At 52.3% G+C, this 16404-nt stretch overlaps 1 protein-coding gene across 2 annotated transcripts in view; it reads left to right on the forward strand.

Annotated features, from left to right (window-relative positions):
* Positions 1–11655: 11655 nt before the first annotated feature.
* CDH3 (cadherin 3) overlaps positions 11656–16404 on the forward strand; it is a gene marked incomplete at both ends in the record, with an annotated part of 42772 nt that continues 38023 nt past the window's right edge. The window contains 2 exons of one of the 2 annotated variants that reach the window (XM_084257624.1): positions 11656–11715; positions 11918–12038. In XM_084257624.1, the coding sequence (XP_084113750.1) occupies positions 11656–11715; positions 11918–12038 (181 nt within the window). The remainder of the gene's footprint in view (positions 11716–11917; positions 12039–16404) is intronic. The other variant, XM_084257625.1, reaches the window with a different exon arrangement.

Consider the following 16404-nt stretch of genomic DNA (forward strand, 5'->3'; position numbering starts at 1 on the left):
ACATTAATGATACGGAATAAGAGCAAGTTTGATTATATGTCGCAGGCAAGCAAGGCTACTTGAGTTGATGCCTGAGGAAAGCGAGGAGTCCAGAGAGAGAGGAATCTTGTGTTCTTTGCAATCTCTGGGGCTTCATCCCCTTCTTCCAATAAATGCTAGAATTCTTATCCTCCCTGAATTATTTGACTTGTATTTGGTAGTTTATTTGCCATTCCTACTTTCATTCATTTACGGGTACGCCTTACCACCTTTGTCCAGTCATTTGGGAGAGAAGAATTTCATGGAGAGAACATCTCATTAGCTGTGTGACCTGTTAAGTCACCCAGAGTCTCCTCACTCAGTTTCATCTTCTGTGAAATAAGGACTCTCATGACTCTTCTGTCTTTTGTGAGGATCAGTGAATAAGTGTACAGAAAATGTTTTTGAAATACAAGGAAAAAATATTGGTGTAATTTCATTCAACAAACATTCCAGGCACTATTGTTGTTCTGGAACTATAGCAGTGGGGTGCAGGGGGTCGGGGGAGACAAGTCAGTCTTTATAGGGTTGATTTTGATCACATTTTCCCAAATTGCCAGATTACCTTAGATGGGCCCCCTGTTAGCCCGGTCACAGTGTTAGAATGAGGAAAGTAGGGTGTGGATAACAGACTCCCTAAAGTTATATCAAAAGGTCTGAAAATAAGAGATTAGGTGGGTTAAACTGCTTTCCTTTTCCCAAACACTGGTTACCCACTCAGCAATCCTGCACACACGTCTGTTTACATACTGAATTTTCCAAAACATTTCTAATAAGAAGTGGCTTCAGATGGCTCCCAGGAAGAGCAAATCCAAACATCAGAAGCAGCCATGTGACCTTGAAGGAGAAGGCAGTGGAGGTAACAGACAGCACTGTCCTTGGCAGTGTTGTCTGCCAATGAGCTGCTGCCTGACGTGGCAGGTCACACTCCTGATCTGGAGCTTGGTGTCCTCATCACCAACACCAGGTTGGGGTTAACTCAGTGCCCGTTCTTGGGGCTGTTGCTGGGTTTGCCTCATCAGAAGCTCCTGGGCAGCACATTCCATCTCCAGATTCCTGGATCCCCTGGACAGGCAGATCTGATTCAAAAGGGCCAGGAGGGTGTCCATCCCCTCCTTTATTTTTTTCTTTTTCTTTTTTTAATAGAGGCATGTTTTACTTATTTATTTGTTTGTTTGTTTGTTTTGTTTATACATGCACTGGGTACAGTCAGAAGTGCGGGAGGGTGAGAGAATTCACCAGAGCCAGAGCGGGGAGCAGAGCATGCAGAAGAACCGAAGTACACTGCTGAGGGGAGCAGCGGGTGGCAGGAGAGGTCTGCGCACCATGTGGGACCCTCCTCCCGTGGCCCGGGAGCAGCCGGGGATCGAACCGGCGACACAGAGGCTGCGGGCAGCTTCGCAACCCAGCGCTCAACCACTGCGCCACCGGGGAGGCCCCCCTCCTTTATTTTTAATGAACTTTCTGGGCAATTTTTGGTACACTCAGATTTGGAATCTCACTTGTTGACCAAACGCTCAGTGCCTTGTGTAATGAGGAATGTAGGTGTTCCTGAGATGGTAGAATTAGATACATTAATTTACATAATGCACTTAGAACTGTGTCTGGCCCACTCTTAGTTGTATAGAAGTTTTAACTCTTTTAACAATCAGGGTCCAATCAGGAAGACACAAACCACTGTGAGGATTTAAAGCTGAGGGATTTAACACAGAGATGACGATCAGACCGAGAAGCCAAATGGGACAGGGAGGCAACTTAGAGGTCAGGCAGTAGCAGTCAGTCACCCCCGGGAAGGAGGAAGACTGGGCAAAGGTGGTGTTAGAGCCCAGAGTCTGGCAGAACCTGGACCAACAACTGGAATTAGAGCTGCAGACAAGACACAACCGTTGCCAGGATACAGTAGACCCCCGCTTTATGATTGATCCACTAAACGTTCCAATCACTTTAACATGAGTTCTTCCTATTAAAATATAAATCACTTTATGATTTAATATTCACATTACCATTGTGGCCAACTGGACACATGGGTGGGGCATTTGAATAACTGTTAGCATATGAGCCAATCACAGCACAGGTATCAGTTTGATGCTCTTTTGTCACTAGTCTATGGGTTGTTTTTTTTTTTTAGTGAGGTATGGAAATGCTTTGTTTTTTTAGTCTTTAGGTATCTTTTCATTTAAGAGGTCATTATTCAATTGTGTAAAAACATTATGCCACACTGTAACCGTGGGTGCTTAGAAACATATTCCAAAGGAAATGTCAATGAAATTGAAATAAGAAATTATCAAAAAAGCACATTGATGGTGTAAAAGTTAGTGAACTGGTGCAAGAACTTGTTTTTTCCCACCCACTCCATTGGCAGACTCTAAATGGTTTGACATAAACTTTTCCAATTTAAGTGACTTATTTTTAATTTCATCTTTTTAATGTCAGTCAAAACAAAATTCCATGTTTTTGTTGTTTTATTGTATAAACCACAGTCTTATATCAGCTTAGTTAGGTGCTGAAATTTCCAAATCATGCTGTCTTAAGATGAATTACACTTTATCATTGTACTGTTGGGTTCATATCACAATCTTTTCACTATATGATCATGTCCATAGAATGGGTTAGTATAGGAAAGCAGGGGTTACTGTACGCCTAAAGGCCGGAAACTCTGATTTTCCCCTTGGTCCCACAGCCAGTCTCTCTTGGGAGCCTGAAAAACCTAATCTGCAGAGGTCGCCCTGCCTTTCAGGGGAAGGATGAAGAATGGCCTGGAGGCAGATTATTATTATTTTGCTGTTATTATTTTCTCTAAGGTGTTTTTTGATTCTACAGTTCTCAAATTTTCTAGACCTTAGCCAACCACAGGATTCAGGGCTTGGTGAGTGCTTATTGATTAATCGATTCCTTGCCCTGGACATACACATATACATAAATGCTTGACCTCCGAGCTCTAGAAACTGACAGCTCAGGCCTTTGCAAAAATTGACCAGCGCAGATGCATATAACTCTACTAAAGATTCAGGGAAAGGAAAGGTGTGTGGATGGAGTTTCTCATTGGGGATCGGCAGCACCTTCAAGAATTCAGAGATGATAGGGCCTCCCTGGTAGTTCAGGGGTTGAAGTCTCAGTGCTATCAAATTATCACCAGAGTTCGATCCTGGCCAGGGAGCTGACCCACATGGTAGCAGATGACCTCTGCTGTCTTGCCCACTGCTCCCCTTAGCAGTGTGGTTCAGTAGATCCACCTGTTCTGCTCCCCACTCTGTCTTTGGTGAATCCTCTCACCCTCCCAACCCCCACACCTCTGGCTTATGCCCCAGTTTTTGTATGCATAAATAAATAAAAATAAATCTTTTTTTTAAAAAAAGAATTCAGACATGTTAGATGGGAAGAACTGGCCAGTGACATCACCATGCAAACAGGAGGGTCCCCGAAGACACTAAGAAACAGATAGACACAAGGAAGTAATACTCTGGGATCATTTTGCAGAACACTGGGCAAAGGGGGGGGGGGCAGGAAATAGGGTCTCACCCTATTTCAGGCCACTTCCTAGAAAAGACTGGAAAATACCCCTTGTCCCTGGGACACATCCCCGTAAGTGTGCTCTGTGGGAGTGGAGCTCTGGGAATTTTGCTACCAAAAATGGGCAGAAAACCTCTTTCTAAATGTTTCTTGGAGGACCCAGAATTTAACCTTGGACCAAAGGCAAATATGTTTATTTTGAGAGGTTCTTAACAGAAAGGAAATGGATATCATGAATTCTCCCTAATATACTGAAGGTTTGCCCCTGAATTTATTCTTGTAGCAAATATTTATGGATAGCAAATTGGCAGTTGATTCAGGCAGAGTTTTGGAGTGAGAAATCTAACCTCGGTTTCCTTGTCTGTGAAATGGGGATAATGTGAACTACTCTGTGGATTAAAATGAGAACATGCATGAAAGTACCTAGCCCAGAGCCTGTGTCATTTGAGTGCTCAGGAAACAGTAGTAGCTCATTTTATTATGACTGGTAGTATTTGTATGACACTTTCCAAAAATACTTTCCCCTATGTGAGCTCCTTGGATATCACATCAGCTCTGTGAAGTAGGTCAGGGATCCCACATTGATTTTGCTTTTTACTAGGCATCTAGCACCCTGCCAGATGCTGAAAGGTTGCTTATCTTACTGATTTCATTCATTCAATAAATGCTTAGGTGTCTGTTTTAAGCCATGCTGTTCTACATCCTGGGAATACAGCAGAGAGCAAAGTCAACAGAAATCCCTGCCTCTCTGAGGATACACTCACTGACAGGAGAGACAAAAATAATACAATTTCATGAACACTTATTAAGAACTTACTAAATTGGGCCTCCCCGGTGGCGCAGCGGGTTGAACGCTGCGTTGCGAAGCTGCCCACAGCCTCTGCAGCGCCGGTTCGATCCCCGGCTGCTCCCCGGCCACCGGAGGAGGGTCCCACATGGCGCGCAGACCTCTCCTGCCGCCCGCTGCTCCCCTCAGCAGTGTACTTCGGTCCTTCTGCCTGCTCTGCTCCCCGCTCTGGCTCTGGTGAATTCTCTCACCCTCCCGTGCTTCTGACTGTACCCAGTGCTTGTATAAATAAATAAATAAATCTTAAAAAAAAAAAAAACTTACTAAATTCAGTAGTGCTTTACAAATGTTAACTCAACAAAGGGTTATTATGTTTATCCCATTTACAGATGAGGACACTGAGGCACAAGGGTGTTGAAAGTCACTTCCCCAAGGTCTCACAGTTTGGAACTGCCAGATTCAGGATTCAAAGACTGTGTGATTTCAGAGGCCTTGTTTGTAATCATTACTTTATTCTGTTTCTCAAAAAAAAAACAAACAAACAAACAAAACCTGTATATGGGGCCTCCCTGATGGCTCAGGGGTTAAAGTCTTAGCTCTATCAAGCTATCACAAGCCACTGTGGCATGAGTTTGATCCCCTGCCAGGGAGCTAACCCTCATGGTGCAGCAGACCTCTCCTGCCTCACCCGCTGCTCCCCTCAGCAGTGTTTTTCAGTCAGTCTGCCTGCAGTGTTCCCCACTCTGTCTCTGGTGAATCTTCTCACACACGCCCCACCTGTACCTCTGGCCTACAACCCAGTTCTTGTATGCATAAATAAATAAAATAAATCTTTTAATACATATATATGTACCAATAAACCAGGGTGTGCCACATGCTGTGGAAAACCTAAAGTGGGGTTCAGGGGCGAAGAGGATGGTGATGGGAGCATGCTGTCTGCAGAGGGGTCAGGGAAGGCTTCTCTGCAGGGACACCTGAGCAGGGACCTGAAGGAGGGAGAGAGAGGGGCAAGTAGACATGGGGGGGGGTTGGGGGGGGAGGAAGGTGATCAGAAGAGGGAGAGCAAGTGCAGGTGTGCTGGGAGAAGCAGGGGTAGCACAGGAGATGAGCAGGAGAGTGAAAGACAAAGTTGCCTTTGGGAAGGAAAGACTGTGGGGAGCAGGTTTGGGAAGGTCAGGAGTTCAATTTGGGATTATGCTCACCATCAATAGCAATTACTAACTCCCCCGGGCTTTTGGGAATACAGAACTCTCCCAGGTCACCCAGGCTGTGGTTTTCAGAGGCCAGAATCACATAGGGGGGCCTACCTGGTGGCGCGAGGGGTTAAGCACCACACTATGAAGCAGTCCACAGGCTCTGCAGCATGCGTTCAAACCCTGGCCAGCCAGAGAGAAACCCACATGGCACAGCAAACCTCTCCTGACTAGCCCGCCTTTCCCCTCAGCAGTGTGTTTCAGTCAGTCTGCCTATTCTCCCCACTCTGTCCCTGGTGAATCCTCTCACCCCGCCCCCCCCCCCCCAATCTCTGGCCTGTAACCCAGCTCTTATATGCATAAATACATAAATCTTAAAAAAAAAAAAAGAATCACATAGAGGGTGTCTTTCCTTGGTTGGGTGCCGCCCTGGTTGAGTACTTCCGTGCAATCCTGAGAAGTTGTGGTCTGAAGGTCCTGCTCCCCAACCTCAAGGAACTTTCAAAGAGGGAAGAAAGAGATAGTGGGAAGTGAGGCAGAAGATGCTCAGGAAAGTAACAGTGCCAGAGAGCCCACAGGAATTTAACGGCGAGCTGCAAACACAGCAGCTCGTGTCTTTTTAAAAGAGCCAAATGGGTGAAGGTGGCCCTACTGGAAAAGAGGGTGTCAGGGACAGTAGAAATGTTCTGCCGCCGAAGACCCAGAGGCCCAGGGTTCTAAGATTGCCCCAGAATTGGTCCTTTCCCATCTGGACTAATGCACAGGATCCCGAACCGCACATCTCTGCTGAACTGGTGTCTCCAGCCACAGCCTCCTGGACATGCCACTACTGGGCATCTCTAAACTTGCCCACAGTGGAGGTCTTGATCTTCCCCCAGGCTCAGACTTGCTCACCTGCAGCGGGATTCCAGGAAGCCAACCCTAGACAAGGATTCCTGTGCCCAAATGGCTTATTAAGCAAGGACTCACAGGAGGAGCTGGCAAAGGAGTGGGAGACGCAAGATAAAGGGAACAGGAAGTCTAGCAAGGGTATGATTTTAGACCAAGGCTTGAGGGTAGCTTCAGCCTGACAGCTTACCAGGTTACCTCTGCTGGGTGTCTGGCTGGAGGAAAGGGAGCTGCGCTTCCACACTCCTGCCCTGTCAAGTGGGTCATTGCCCACAGGTTGTGGGGGCGAGCTCCTGCGTGCTTCCTCCAAGGGCAGAGGGCTCCAGTAGCCAAGGGCAGGCCTCCGAAGATGGTTACAGAGCAGCAGCACACAGCAGCCCAGAGGGGGGAGCACAGACATGCCAACAGGATCCCAGGGGATCTGAGGGGCCCCTGCAGTGTCCACTATACATGCCTCCCATTGCAGAACATGGCATTGCCCTGTGATGGACACTTGGGGTTGCTTTCACCTTTTGGTTATCATGAATACTGCTGTGCACATGGGCGTGCAGGTAGCTCTTTAAGTTCCTGCTCTTAATTAGTTATTTTGGGTATATATCCTGAAGTAGAACCGCTGGATCATGGCAATTTAAAACTAATTCTACCGGGCCTCCCCGGTGGCGCAGCGGTTGAGCGCTGGGTTGCGAAGCTGCCCGCAGCCTCTGTGGCGCCAGTTCGATCCCCGGCCACCAGAGGAGGGTCCCACCTGGCGCGCAGACCTCTCCTGCCGCCCGCTGCTCCCCTCAGCAGTGTGCTTCGGTTCTTCTGCCTGCTCTGCTCCCCGCTCTGGCTCTGGTGAATTCTCTCACCCTCCCGCGCTTCTGACTGTACCCAGGGCATGTATAAACAAAACAAACAAATAAATAAATAAAACATGCCTCTATAAATAAATAAATAAATAAGATAAAAACTAATTCTACCTTTAGTTTTTCAAGGAACTGTCATATTATTTTCCATAGTGGCTGTACTGTTTTATAGCAGCTGTGCATAAGCATTCCATGTCTTCATATTCTCACCAACACGTGCTAGTTTCTGCTTTTTTTTTTTTAATTCTGGTCATTTCTTTTTTTTTTTTTAAAGTTTTTTTTTTTAATGGAGGCATGTTTTATTTATTTATTTGGTTGGTTGTTTGTTTGTTTTGTTTATACATGCACTGGGTACAGTCAGAAGCGCGGGAGGGTGAGAGAATTCACCAGAGCCAGAGCGGGGAGCAGAGCAGGCAGAAGGACCGAAGTACACTGCTGAGGGGAGCAGCGGGCGGCAGGAGAGGTCTGCGCGCCATGTGGGACCCTCCTGAGGTGGCTGGGGAGCAGCCGGGGATCGAACTGGCGCCGCAGAGGCCGCGGGCAGCTTCGCAACCCAGCGCTCAACCGCTGCGCCACCGGGGAGGCCCTAATTCTGGTCATTTCTTATCCTTTCCACAGTCAGCACTCAGAACCAAGCCATTTTTTTTTTCTTTTGCCTGGATGATTGCAAAAGGTTCCCAACTCACCTCCCTAACTTTGCTTTCCTCCTCTATAGTCTTTTTTCCTTTTTTTTTTTAAAAGGATTTATTTATTTATGCATACAAGAGCTGGGGTACAGGCCAGAGATGAGAGGGGCTGAGAGGATTCACCAGAGACAGAGTGGGGAACAGAACAGGCAGACTGACTGAAAACACACTGGTGAGGGGAGCAGCGGGCGAGCCAGGAGAGGTCTGCTGCGCCATGTGGGTTTCTCTCTGGCCATCGCCATCCGGGATGGAACTCATGCTGCAGAGGCTGCGGATTGCTTCACAGTGTGGTGCTTAACCCCTTGCACCACCAGGGAGGCCCTATAGTCTTTTTTCAAGGCCACTCCTCTGCTCCAACTTCCAGCACCTCCATCCCTCCCACTCAGTAAAAGCCCAGGTTCTTATAAGGAAGCTCGGAGGCCTATGAGACTTGTCTTTACCCTCCAGCTCTGACTCATTTCCTACTTGCTCACTCTACGCCAGCCACACCGGCTACTTCCCGCCCTCCCTCGCCCTAGTGCTGCCTCAGGGCCTTTGCCCTGTTTTCTCTACCTGGAATACTAGCTCCTTCACTTCTTTCATGTCTGTTCAAAAGTCCCATGACAGTAAGGCCGCTGGGCTTTCTGGTTTGCTCACCCTGCCGGGTTCCTGGGGACAAAGACCCCAACACACATTAGCTCCTGGGCTTTCTTGCCCTGAGGCTTCTGGGTGTGCTTAGTCGGTGGGAGGCACTGCCAGGAGATGAAGGCAAAGGAGAGATGCTATGGCATTTTCTTCCCTGCACGCTCCCTTCTCTGCCCTGGCCAGGTGATCCTGTTCCCTCTTGGACAGGCTGCATTTGGGAGGGGTGGTCCTCCAGTCTCCAGCCCCTCCGCGCCCCCAGCAACACCATTTTCCCTTTCACCTTCAGCCCTCCAAGTAGTAACACTGTTACAGGGCAGCCCCGATATTGAACAGGTGCCTGGCTGTGGGTCCTCACCCGCGCTTAAAAGGGACTTATGAATACTCCACTGCAGGCACACACAAAAGGTTCATAAAAGGTTGATTTACAAGGGAAAAGGAAATAAGGAAAATGTACAACTTAGGGAGAAAATAGGGAAATAAAGTCTTTAATGCGTCCTACCCGATCCGCAGACCTGGAAACCCAAAGGCACTCTCAGAGCTGGCCGGATGCTGGGAGCTGGCGGAGAGCCAAAATGGGGGACCCCCCCCAAAGCCCACGTGTCTGTCTTTATACTCACTTGGCTGCTTCACCCCACCCTCAGGTCCCAGCCCCCTTCCCTTGGGTGGGGATGGGATGTGGAGTTCCCAGTGTCTTTGGCTTTGGCCTGGGGTGGGGGTGGCGTCCACAAAGCCTGCATGGAATTAGCTTTAGGACATCCTGTTCCCCCTAACACCACCAGGCTTTTGCTGTTTTCCTGAACATCACCTGTGTTTCTTTCTAAGTACCTGGTTCGGTAAGAGCTGAACCTGGTGGGCTCTGTTCAGTAAGAAGCTCTAAACCTGGACTCTCTCCCGTCCCAGGTGCTAAGCATCTTCTGGATCACTATATTGACAACACTCGGCCCTATCTTCTGGCCTCTGAAAGCGGGGTGCCGCTGTGCAGCATATATACCCAATATGGCATTTTCCGTCTGCAGCCCGCTGTGGGCCCCGCGCTGGGAAGGTCCTAGGAGTGCCGGGATTGTTTTGTTCACCATGTTGTCCCTCGAGCTGGGCCCGGGGCTCATGAGTGCCGCGCAAAGGACCGCCCCCCTGGAGGCGTGAAGGACAAGACAGCGGTGGGGTCCGGCGGCGGCCCGAGGAGCTGCCTCCCAGTCCCCCTCCCCGCGCCGCGAGCCTGCGAGGCGGCGGAAATGAGCGCTCCACGCCCGCCGGCCGGTGTTTACTTAATTAGGGCCTGTATCCCGAGGCTCGTTGGTGTTTAACTGTCCGTTTAATGACTCCATCTGGCTCCGGGCGGGCGCGGGGGGACTGCGGGCGAGGATAGGGCGGGGCCCCTCGGTACCGTCCGGCCTGCGCACCCCCGCGCGGGCCTCTGACTTCCCCGAGGGCGCCCCTCGCGGGAGAGCTGGCGAGGGGGGCGCGCAGCCCAGCAAGTGCCCCGGGCTGTTCCCTGCGCGTGTCGCCCCCCTGAGCCCAGCTCCTGGGGCCGCGCGCCGGAGAGCTCAGCGCTCGGGGGTAGCAGATGCCAGTTGCTCGCTTTATCCTCAGCCGTGAAATTGAAGGAGTCCTGCGTTCCTCGTTCTTCCCGCTGGAGAACGTGGGGTGCTGCAGAAACAGCTCGCGGGGCGGGGGGCGGGGGGGGCAGGAGAAATGAGCTGCCCTAGACTCTCACCCCAGGCAACGTTTGGGCGCTTGGTGTGTGTCGGGTACCATTTACCTCATCCTGGTCTCTATGGATTGATTCATCTAATCCTAGTATTTTGGGGGGCAGATGGCACAGCCTCAATGGTCGCACGCAGAACTGAGGCTCAGGGGGCTCGCGTGGGGCCCCAGCGCTAGTACGTGGCGAACCAGGGGTTGAGCGCAGGCGGCGCGGGCCCCACAGCCGCAGCTCGGCCGGAGAGGACGCCTCGCGTGGCCCTTGGGTGCCGGGGAGTCTCTCCGAGGCCCCAGGCTGTCCTCAAGTCCCTAAATCTGTGCTGGGGTCGGGCGAGAAGAGGGCCGAGGGGGTATTACCCGGGGCTCGCCAGGCGCTGGGGAGGTGGGAAAGCCCCGCCGGGTGGAGAGAGGGGCACAGGGTGGAGGGACGGGCCTGGGGCCTGTCGCTGCCCGGGGCCCCCCGTGTGCCGAGGCCGGGAAACGCTGAGGGGCAGCGCCGGGCGGAGGGGCTGCTGGCGAAGGGAGGCCCCTGCGAGTCAGCGCGGCAACAGTCCTGGCTTATCTGCATTTTTCACCAATAAAAAGGCGTTTTTAAAAAGCCTTCGTGGACCATGTACACAAAGTTGAGAAACTGTAATCACTTCATGGGGACGGAGGGGCTTTGCTGGAGGGGAGGCCGCCCCGTCGGGCGCCCACCCATCCCTCGCACCCTTGGGCGTTCTCCCGGCTTCTGCACTCGGGCGCCTTCTCTCCCTCCCCGCAGCGTCCGGCTGAGAAGGGCAAGAGGGAGCTCCCGCGAGTCGTGGCCGAGCCTGCAGCGCTGCCCTCGGGCCTCTCTGACGGCCGCGAGCCCTCGGGGTCCCGGGCGGGGCGGGCGCGGGAGGGGGGCAGCGGCCGCGCGGGGCCCCTCGGTGGCCCGGAGTGGGGCGCGCGCACCCGGCCGGCGCCAGAGCCCCCGGGGGTGGCGCGGGGAGCATGAACCGGGCGCCTCTTTTCCGGTCGGGTGCAGATGTGTGTCCACTTTTTTCCGCTGCAGCCGCAAACACAGAAACAATTTTCTTTGCGCGCTGCAGAGGTTGAGGGGTGGGTTTCCTCCTTCCCCTCCTCGAGCCCCGAACCTACCAAGCGGGCCTGGGTTCCTGCCAGGACCTGCTCCGCGGAAGCCGGGAGATCGCCGGAGGGCGCGGAGGGCAGGGGGGGCTTCCCGGAGTCGGGACCCAGCCTGCCGCGGCCCCACCTGCCGGGGGCGGGGCCTTGAGGGCGCGGACCAATCAGCACCTACCTGCGCTCACCTGGCCTCCCCCGCCGGCTCCGGCGCGCCGCGGGGCGCACTCGGGCCGCGAGAGCTGAGCCGGGTCCCCGCTCGCCGTCGCGCCGGCTGCTTCACCGCCCTCGCTCGGGTCATGGGGCTCCCCCGCGGGCCTCCCGCGTCCCTCCGCCTCCACGTCCTCCTCCTCCTCCAGGTACCCGCCGCCGGGCCCCTGCCCCGCCGGGGGCTCCCTGGAGGGCGGGTGGGGTCCGCGCGCGGCGCTGGCGTCGGGGGAGCCGCGGGCGCGCTCCTTGGGGCCGGGGTACCGGGACGCGAGGACCGACGCCCGCTGCCCGCATGGTGTGCGGGGCCGGCGCATCTGTGACCCGGACGCCTCCTTTCCCCTCGTCCCTCAGGCGCTCGTTTGCTGCCGGCCGTGCGCCGCCTCGGAGCCGTGCGGGGCGCGCTTCGGGGAGGCTGAGCTGACCTTGCAGGCGGGGGGCGCGGAGTTGGAGCCGGGCCCGGCGCTCGGGAAAGGTAAGAGCCTGCGGGCGCGGCCCGGGCGGATCCGCGCAGCCGGGGCCGCACGTGGTCCGCTCTCGTGGGCTGCGCGAGGGGGTCCGGGCTGGGGCGGGGAGGGGCTCCTGGCGCCGCCGCAGGTCTGGGGGAGGCGCGGAAAGCCTCTCCCGGCCGGAATGGGGGGCTGGGGTGCCTGGAGAAGGCGGGAGACCCTGGCGTCCTCGGACGTCCTGCCCCTGCTCGCCTTGCGGCCTCGACTTACCTTAACCGCCTCTGTAGCGCGCGGGGCCGCTGATCTCGTCACCCGGCCCGGATGCGGGCGCTTCGCCCCCGCTGGCCTCATGGAGGAATGCGCCGGCCACATTCCGCCCCCAGCCCCCTCGCAGGTGTGGGATGAGCCGTGCCCGGAGCAGGCCCCTTCGCCCCTCTCGGCCCCCTTTGTGTAACGTGCTTTGTGTCTTCGACAGACAGACCAGGTCTGTTTCTCTTCTTCGCGCTCCCCTCCCCGCCCCCCTTCTTTCCCCGGCAGCTGGAATGCACTCTTAACCCTGCCCTTCCCGGAGGGCCTGCGCCCTGCAGCTGCCTGGAAACCGGGCCTGGCACACCTGGATTAGGGCCATCACGCACAGGGGACACCCCTGGTTCCCATACTCGCCCCCACCCCAGCGTCTAGGGACCGGAATATTAGGGCATTTGGGGAAGGGGCGGGAGTTGGTCGGTCTCAATACAGAAGATTTTGAACTGTTTGGGCTCTGGATGGGAGATCAAAGCACATTTTCATCTCCCAATTATTTGTTCCCCACTCAAGTTAAAAAAAAAAAAAAAATGGAGAGTTGGGGAGTCAGTTTGGAAGGAGGACCTGTGTTAACAGAGAGAGACCCTGGCAGGGCCTCTTGCACTTCCATTCAAGGACTGTTCCCCCCCCCACCCCCCAAATCCAAATTCTTTTAACACCCAGCACTCTTCGGTGGGGTCCCAGAGGATCCTTAAATTGTAAAATTGTTTGCGAGTGTATGATGCGTTTTTCTAGGGAGGGAATCTATAGTTTGCCTGGCTTTCTAAACAATAAAGAACTGTTTACATCTAGCATTTTACTAATGCCTCCCTCAGCATATTCTTCGCCCCAGGTACAAATTAGCACCGCTTGCTTGTGGGGGTGTCTGTACCTCTGGGACAGAATGGCTCTCCTTTGTTTCTTAAAAGAGGATTGGGAACCTGGAGTCTGTGGAAACCTTTTTTCCTTCCTTTCCCAAATAACTCTGCAGATTGACAAAATAATTAACACCCAGGCTAGGCCAGGCTCCTTAAACTCTTGGCTGTAGGGAGCCGAGGAGAGGCATTAAGAGGCCATGCCTCATAAACTTTAAATTCTTGCACATGGGTTTATTACTGACGAGCTAACAAACTGCAACTCTGGCCAACCTGTAAAAAATGTTAACTTGGGCAGGGCCCAAATTCAATTCCAGCTCCCCGAGGAAGCTTTATTGCTAACCAGACCTCTGCTGCCAAATCTGTACTCTTCCACCTCGTTGTCAAGTTCTGACTCCAGTCTCGGACAGCCGGCTGTGGCTTTGAGTGTTGTCTGCGCCTCATCTTTCTTACCGAAGCAAGAAATATCAGCTCAACTGTCACTTCACTAAACTTGAGGTTGTTGAGGGGAAGCTGTGATCAGGTTTTTGATTTCATGGTCCGGTGGCAAGTGCTTCCTGATGACGTCAGACAGGCATTTTAAACCTTTTGAGAAAACATTGCTTTCTCGGATGTCTGGCTTATGGTCATGAAATGGCGGGTTCATGCCAGGAGCACACCTGGGTTATTAAACAAAGGGTGGGTTAATGTGCTTGGCCAACCTTGAACCTCCCTGCAACATATGAGGGGTTCTGGGAGGAGTCTTCTCTGCAATAGGTTGCTGCCCTTTTAAAATAAATGCAAGTTTCTGGACCCAATGGGTTTCAATAAATTGGGACTCCCGAACAGAAAGTACTAGTATTGTTCACCTTAGCTGCTGACCTTTTTCTACCTCCCCACCTCCACCTCAGTTCTCCATCCTCAGTACACAGCATGGATCCAGCCTGGTTGAAAGGGTTATCCTAAGGGTACATGCAAACTCTCCAGTTTGGCCAAGCAGACAACAGTTTCCATATTGCAAAAGTACTATTGCCTCTGTTTGCCCCTGGGTTATGAATATCATAGGTGTCTATGAAGTTGGGCTCAAAGAAATTATCTGATATAATTAATACCTTGTTTGTACGTGTGCTTTCCTCTTCAAAGCTCTCCCACAACTCTGAGCTTGCTTTATCCTCCTGACATTCTCTTGAAGCTGGTAAGGTAAATATTAAACAACTTGAGCTCTTAATCTCAGAGTTGGGACTTCAGAAACCCTGTAACCCAGCCCAGTTGGAGGTTTTAAAAGTGGAAAAATGAAAGAATAGCTTCATGGATTCAGTTCCCCAGCAGAGTGGCTCATGAGCATCCCTGAGAGGCTCATGACCTGGTTTTCACCTCCGGGTATGTGCCCGGGACTCGGCACATAAGAAGATGGCCAGTAGGTGTTTGAGTCACACAGTTTTGTGAACTTCTGCCCATTTGAGGATGAACTCTGAGTGGTTCTCGTTTTCCCAAAGCCAGCTCTGCAGTGACCTGCAATGCATTTCAATCTTTGCTCTACTTTAAATTCGTATTTCATTTTATTTTATTAAGATTTATTTATTTTTATTTATACAAGAACTGGGGTACAGGCCAGAGGCTGGGAGGGAAAGAGAATTTGCCAGAGACAGAGCAGGGAGTAGAACAGGCAGACTGACTGAAATACACTGCTGAGGGGAGCAGCGGGGCGAGACAAGAGAGGTCTGCCGCAACATGTGGGAATCTCACTGGCCAGCCGGAAATCGAACCCGCGCTGCAGAGCCTGCGGACAGCTTCACAGTACTGCGCTCAACCCACTGTGCCACTGGGGAGGCCCTCAATTCATTTTTTATTTATTTTTTTTTTTAAAGATTTTTTTTAATAGAGGCATGCTTTTATTTGTTTGTTTGTTTGTTTTGTTTATACATGCACTGGGTACAGTCAGAAGCACGGGAGGGTAAGAGAATTCACCAGAGCCAGAGCGGGGAGCAGAGCAGGCAGAAGGACCGAAGTACACTGCTGAGGGGAGCAGCGGGCGGCAGGAGAGGTCTGCGCGCCATGTGGGACCCTCCTCTGGTGGCCGGGGAGCAGCTGGGGACTGAACCTGCACCGCAGAGGCCGCGGGCAGCTTTGCAACCCAGCGCTCTACCGCTGTGCCACCGGGGAGGCCCTCAATTCATTTTTTAAATACAAGTTTCTGACCCCCAAATTCCCTGACACTTTCCTACTAGGAAGTGAGAGGTGGGTGGGAAGATGATGTGAATGTGGAATCCCAATCACCCCAAACAGCCCCTACCTCAAGAGTGCTCAGTCATTTACTCCTTTATGTTTAAGGGTTTTCCAGAACATTCCTATAGAGGAAACTGGCTTGGGTACAATCTCTAAGTTTCCTAATGGTAGGATTTGGGGCAGATTAATCTGGGAGGGAATGAAACAGGAGCTGGTCCCCTACCTCCACCTTCCAGCCCGCCTCCCACTTCCCTCAAGTGTGGTCTGGAAGCAAGGACAAAGGAGGGGGGTGGGAGGAGGAAACTTGCATGGCTAGTGGAGTGATTAGAAGTGCCGGCTCTCAAGTGGTCTATACATCCTTAATGGCAGTTGAGACAGGTAGTTTAATGGCAGTAAAACAAATCCAGGGCTTCATTATGGCCCCTCCCAGGTTCAGATCACCTTTAGTCAGCCTTTGGGTAAGATTAAAGCCATCCCTCATTAGTGTTGGTAGCAAGCTTCAAAGTTCAGTAATGAATCTGACTGAGCATGAGTTAACTTCAAGATGGTTTTGCCTATTTCAAGTAGGAGTGTAAAAATTGCCTTTAAATTTTGGAGCCGCCATTCTGGGCTGTGTCAGTATATTTGCATCTTATTCTTTTGGTATATTTGGTGGCTGCTTGTGTCAGGCACTATTGTAGAACTGCAGCTAAAGCCATGTACCAAACCAAATCATTGGCCTTGGGGCATTTCTGGTCTACTGTTAGTTATTTTTATGCTTATGATTGAATTGCAGAGCAGATGGTGGTAACATTCCCTTAGCTGTAAAATGGGGTATGGAGAGCCTCCCCTGGTGGATCGGCAGTTGAGCACTGGGTTGCGAAGCTGCCCGCAGCCTCTGCAGCGCCGGTTCGATCCCCGGCCACCGGCGAGGGTCCCACATGGTGCGACAGACCTCCCCTGCCACACCTGCTGCTCCCCTCAGCAGTGTATTTCTTCGTCAGTCTGCCTGTTCTGTTCCCCGCTCTGGCTCTGGTGAATTCTCTCACCC

Source organism: Talpa europaea (genome assembly GCF_964194135.1).
Source record: "Talpa europaea genome assembly, chromosome: 16".
Classification (NCBI taxonomy): domain Eukaryota; kingdom Metazoa; phylum Chordata; class Mammalia; order Eulipotyphla; family Talpidae; genus Talpa; species Talpa europaea.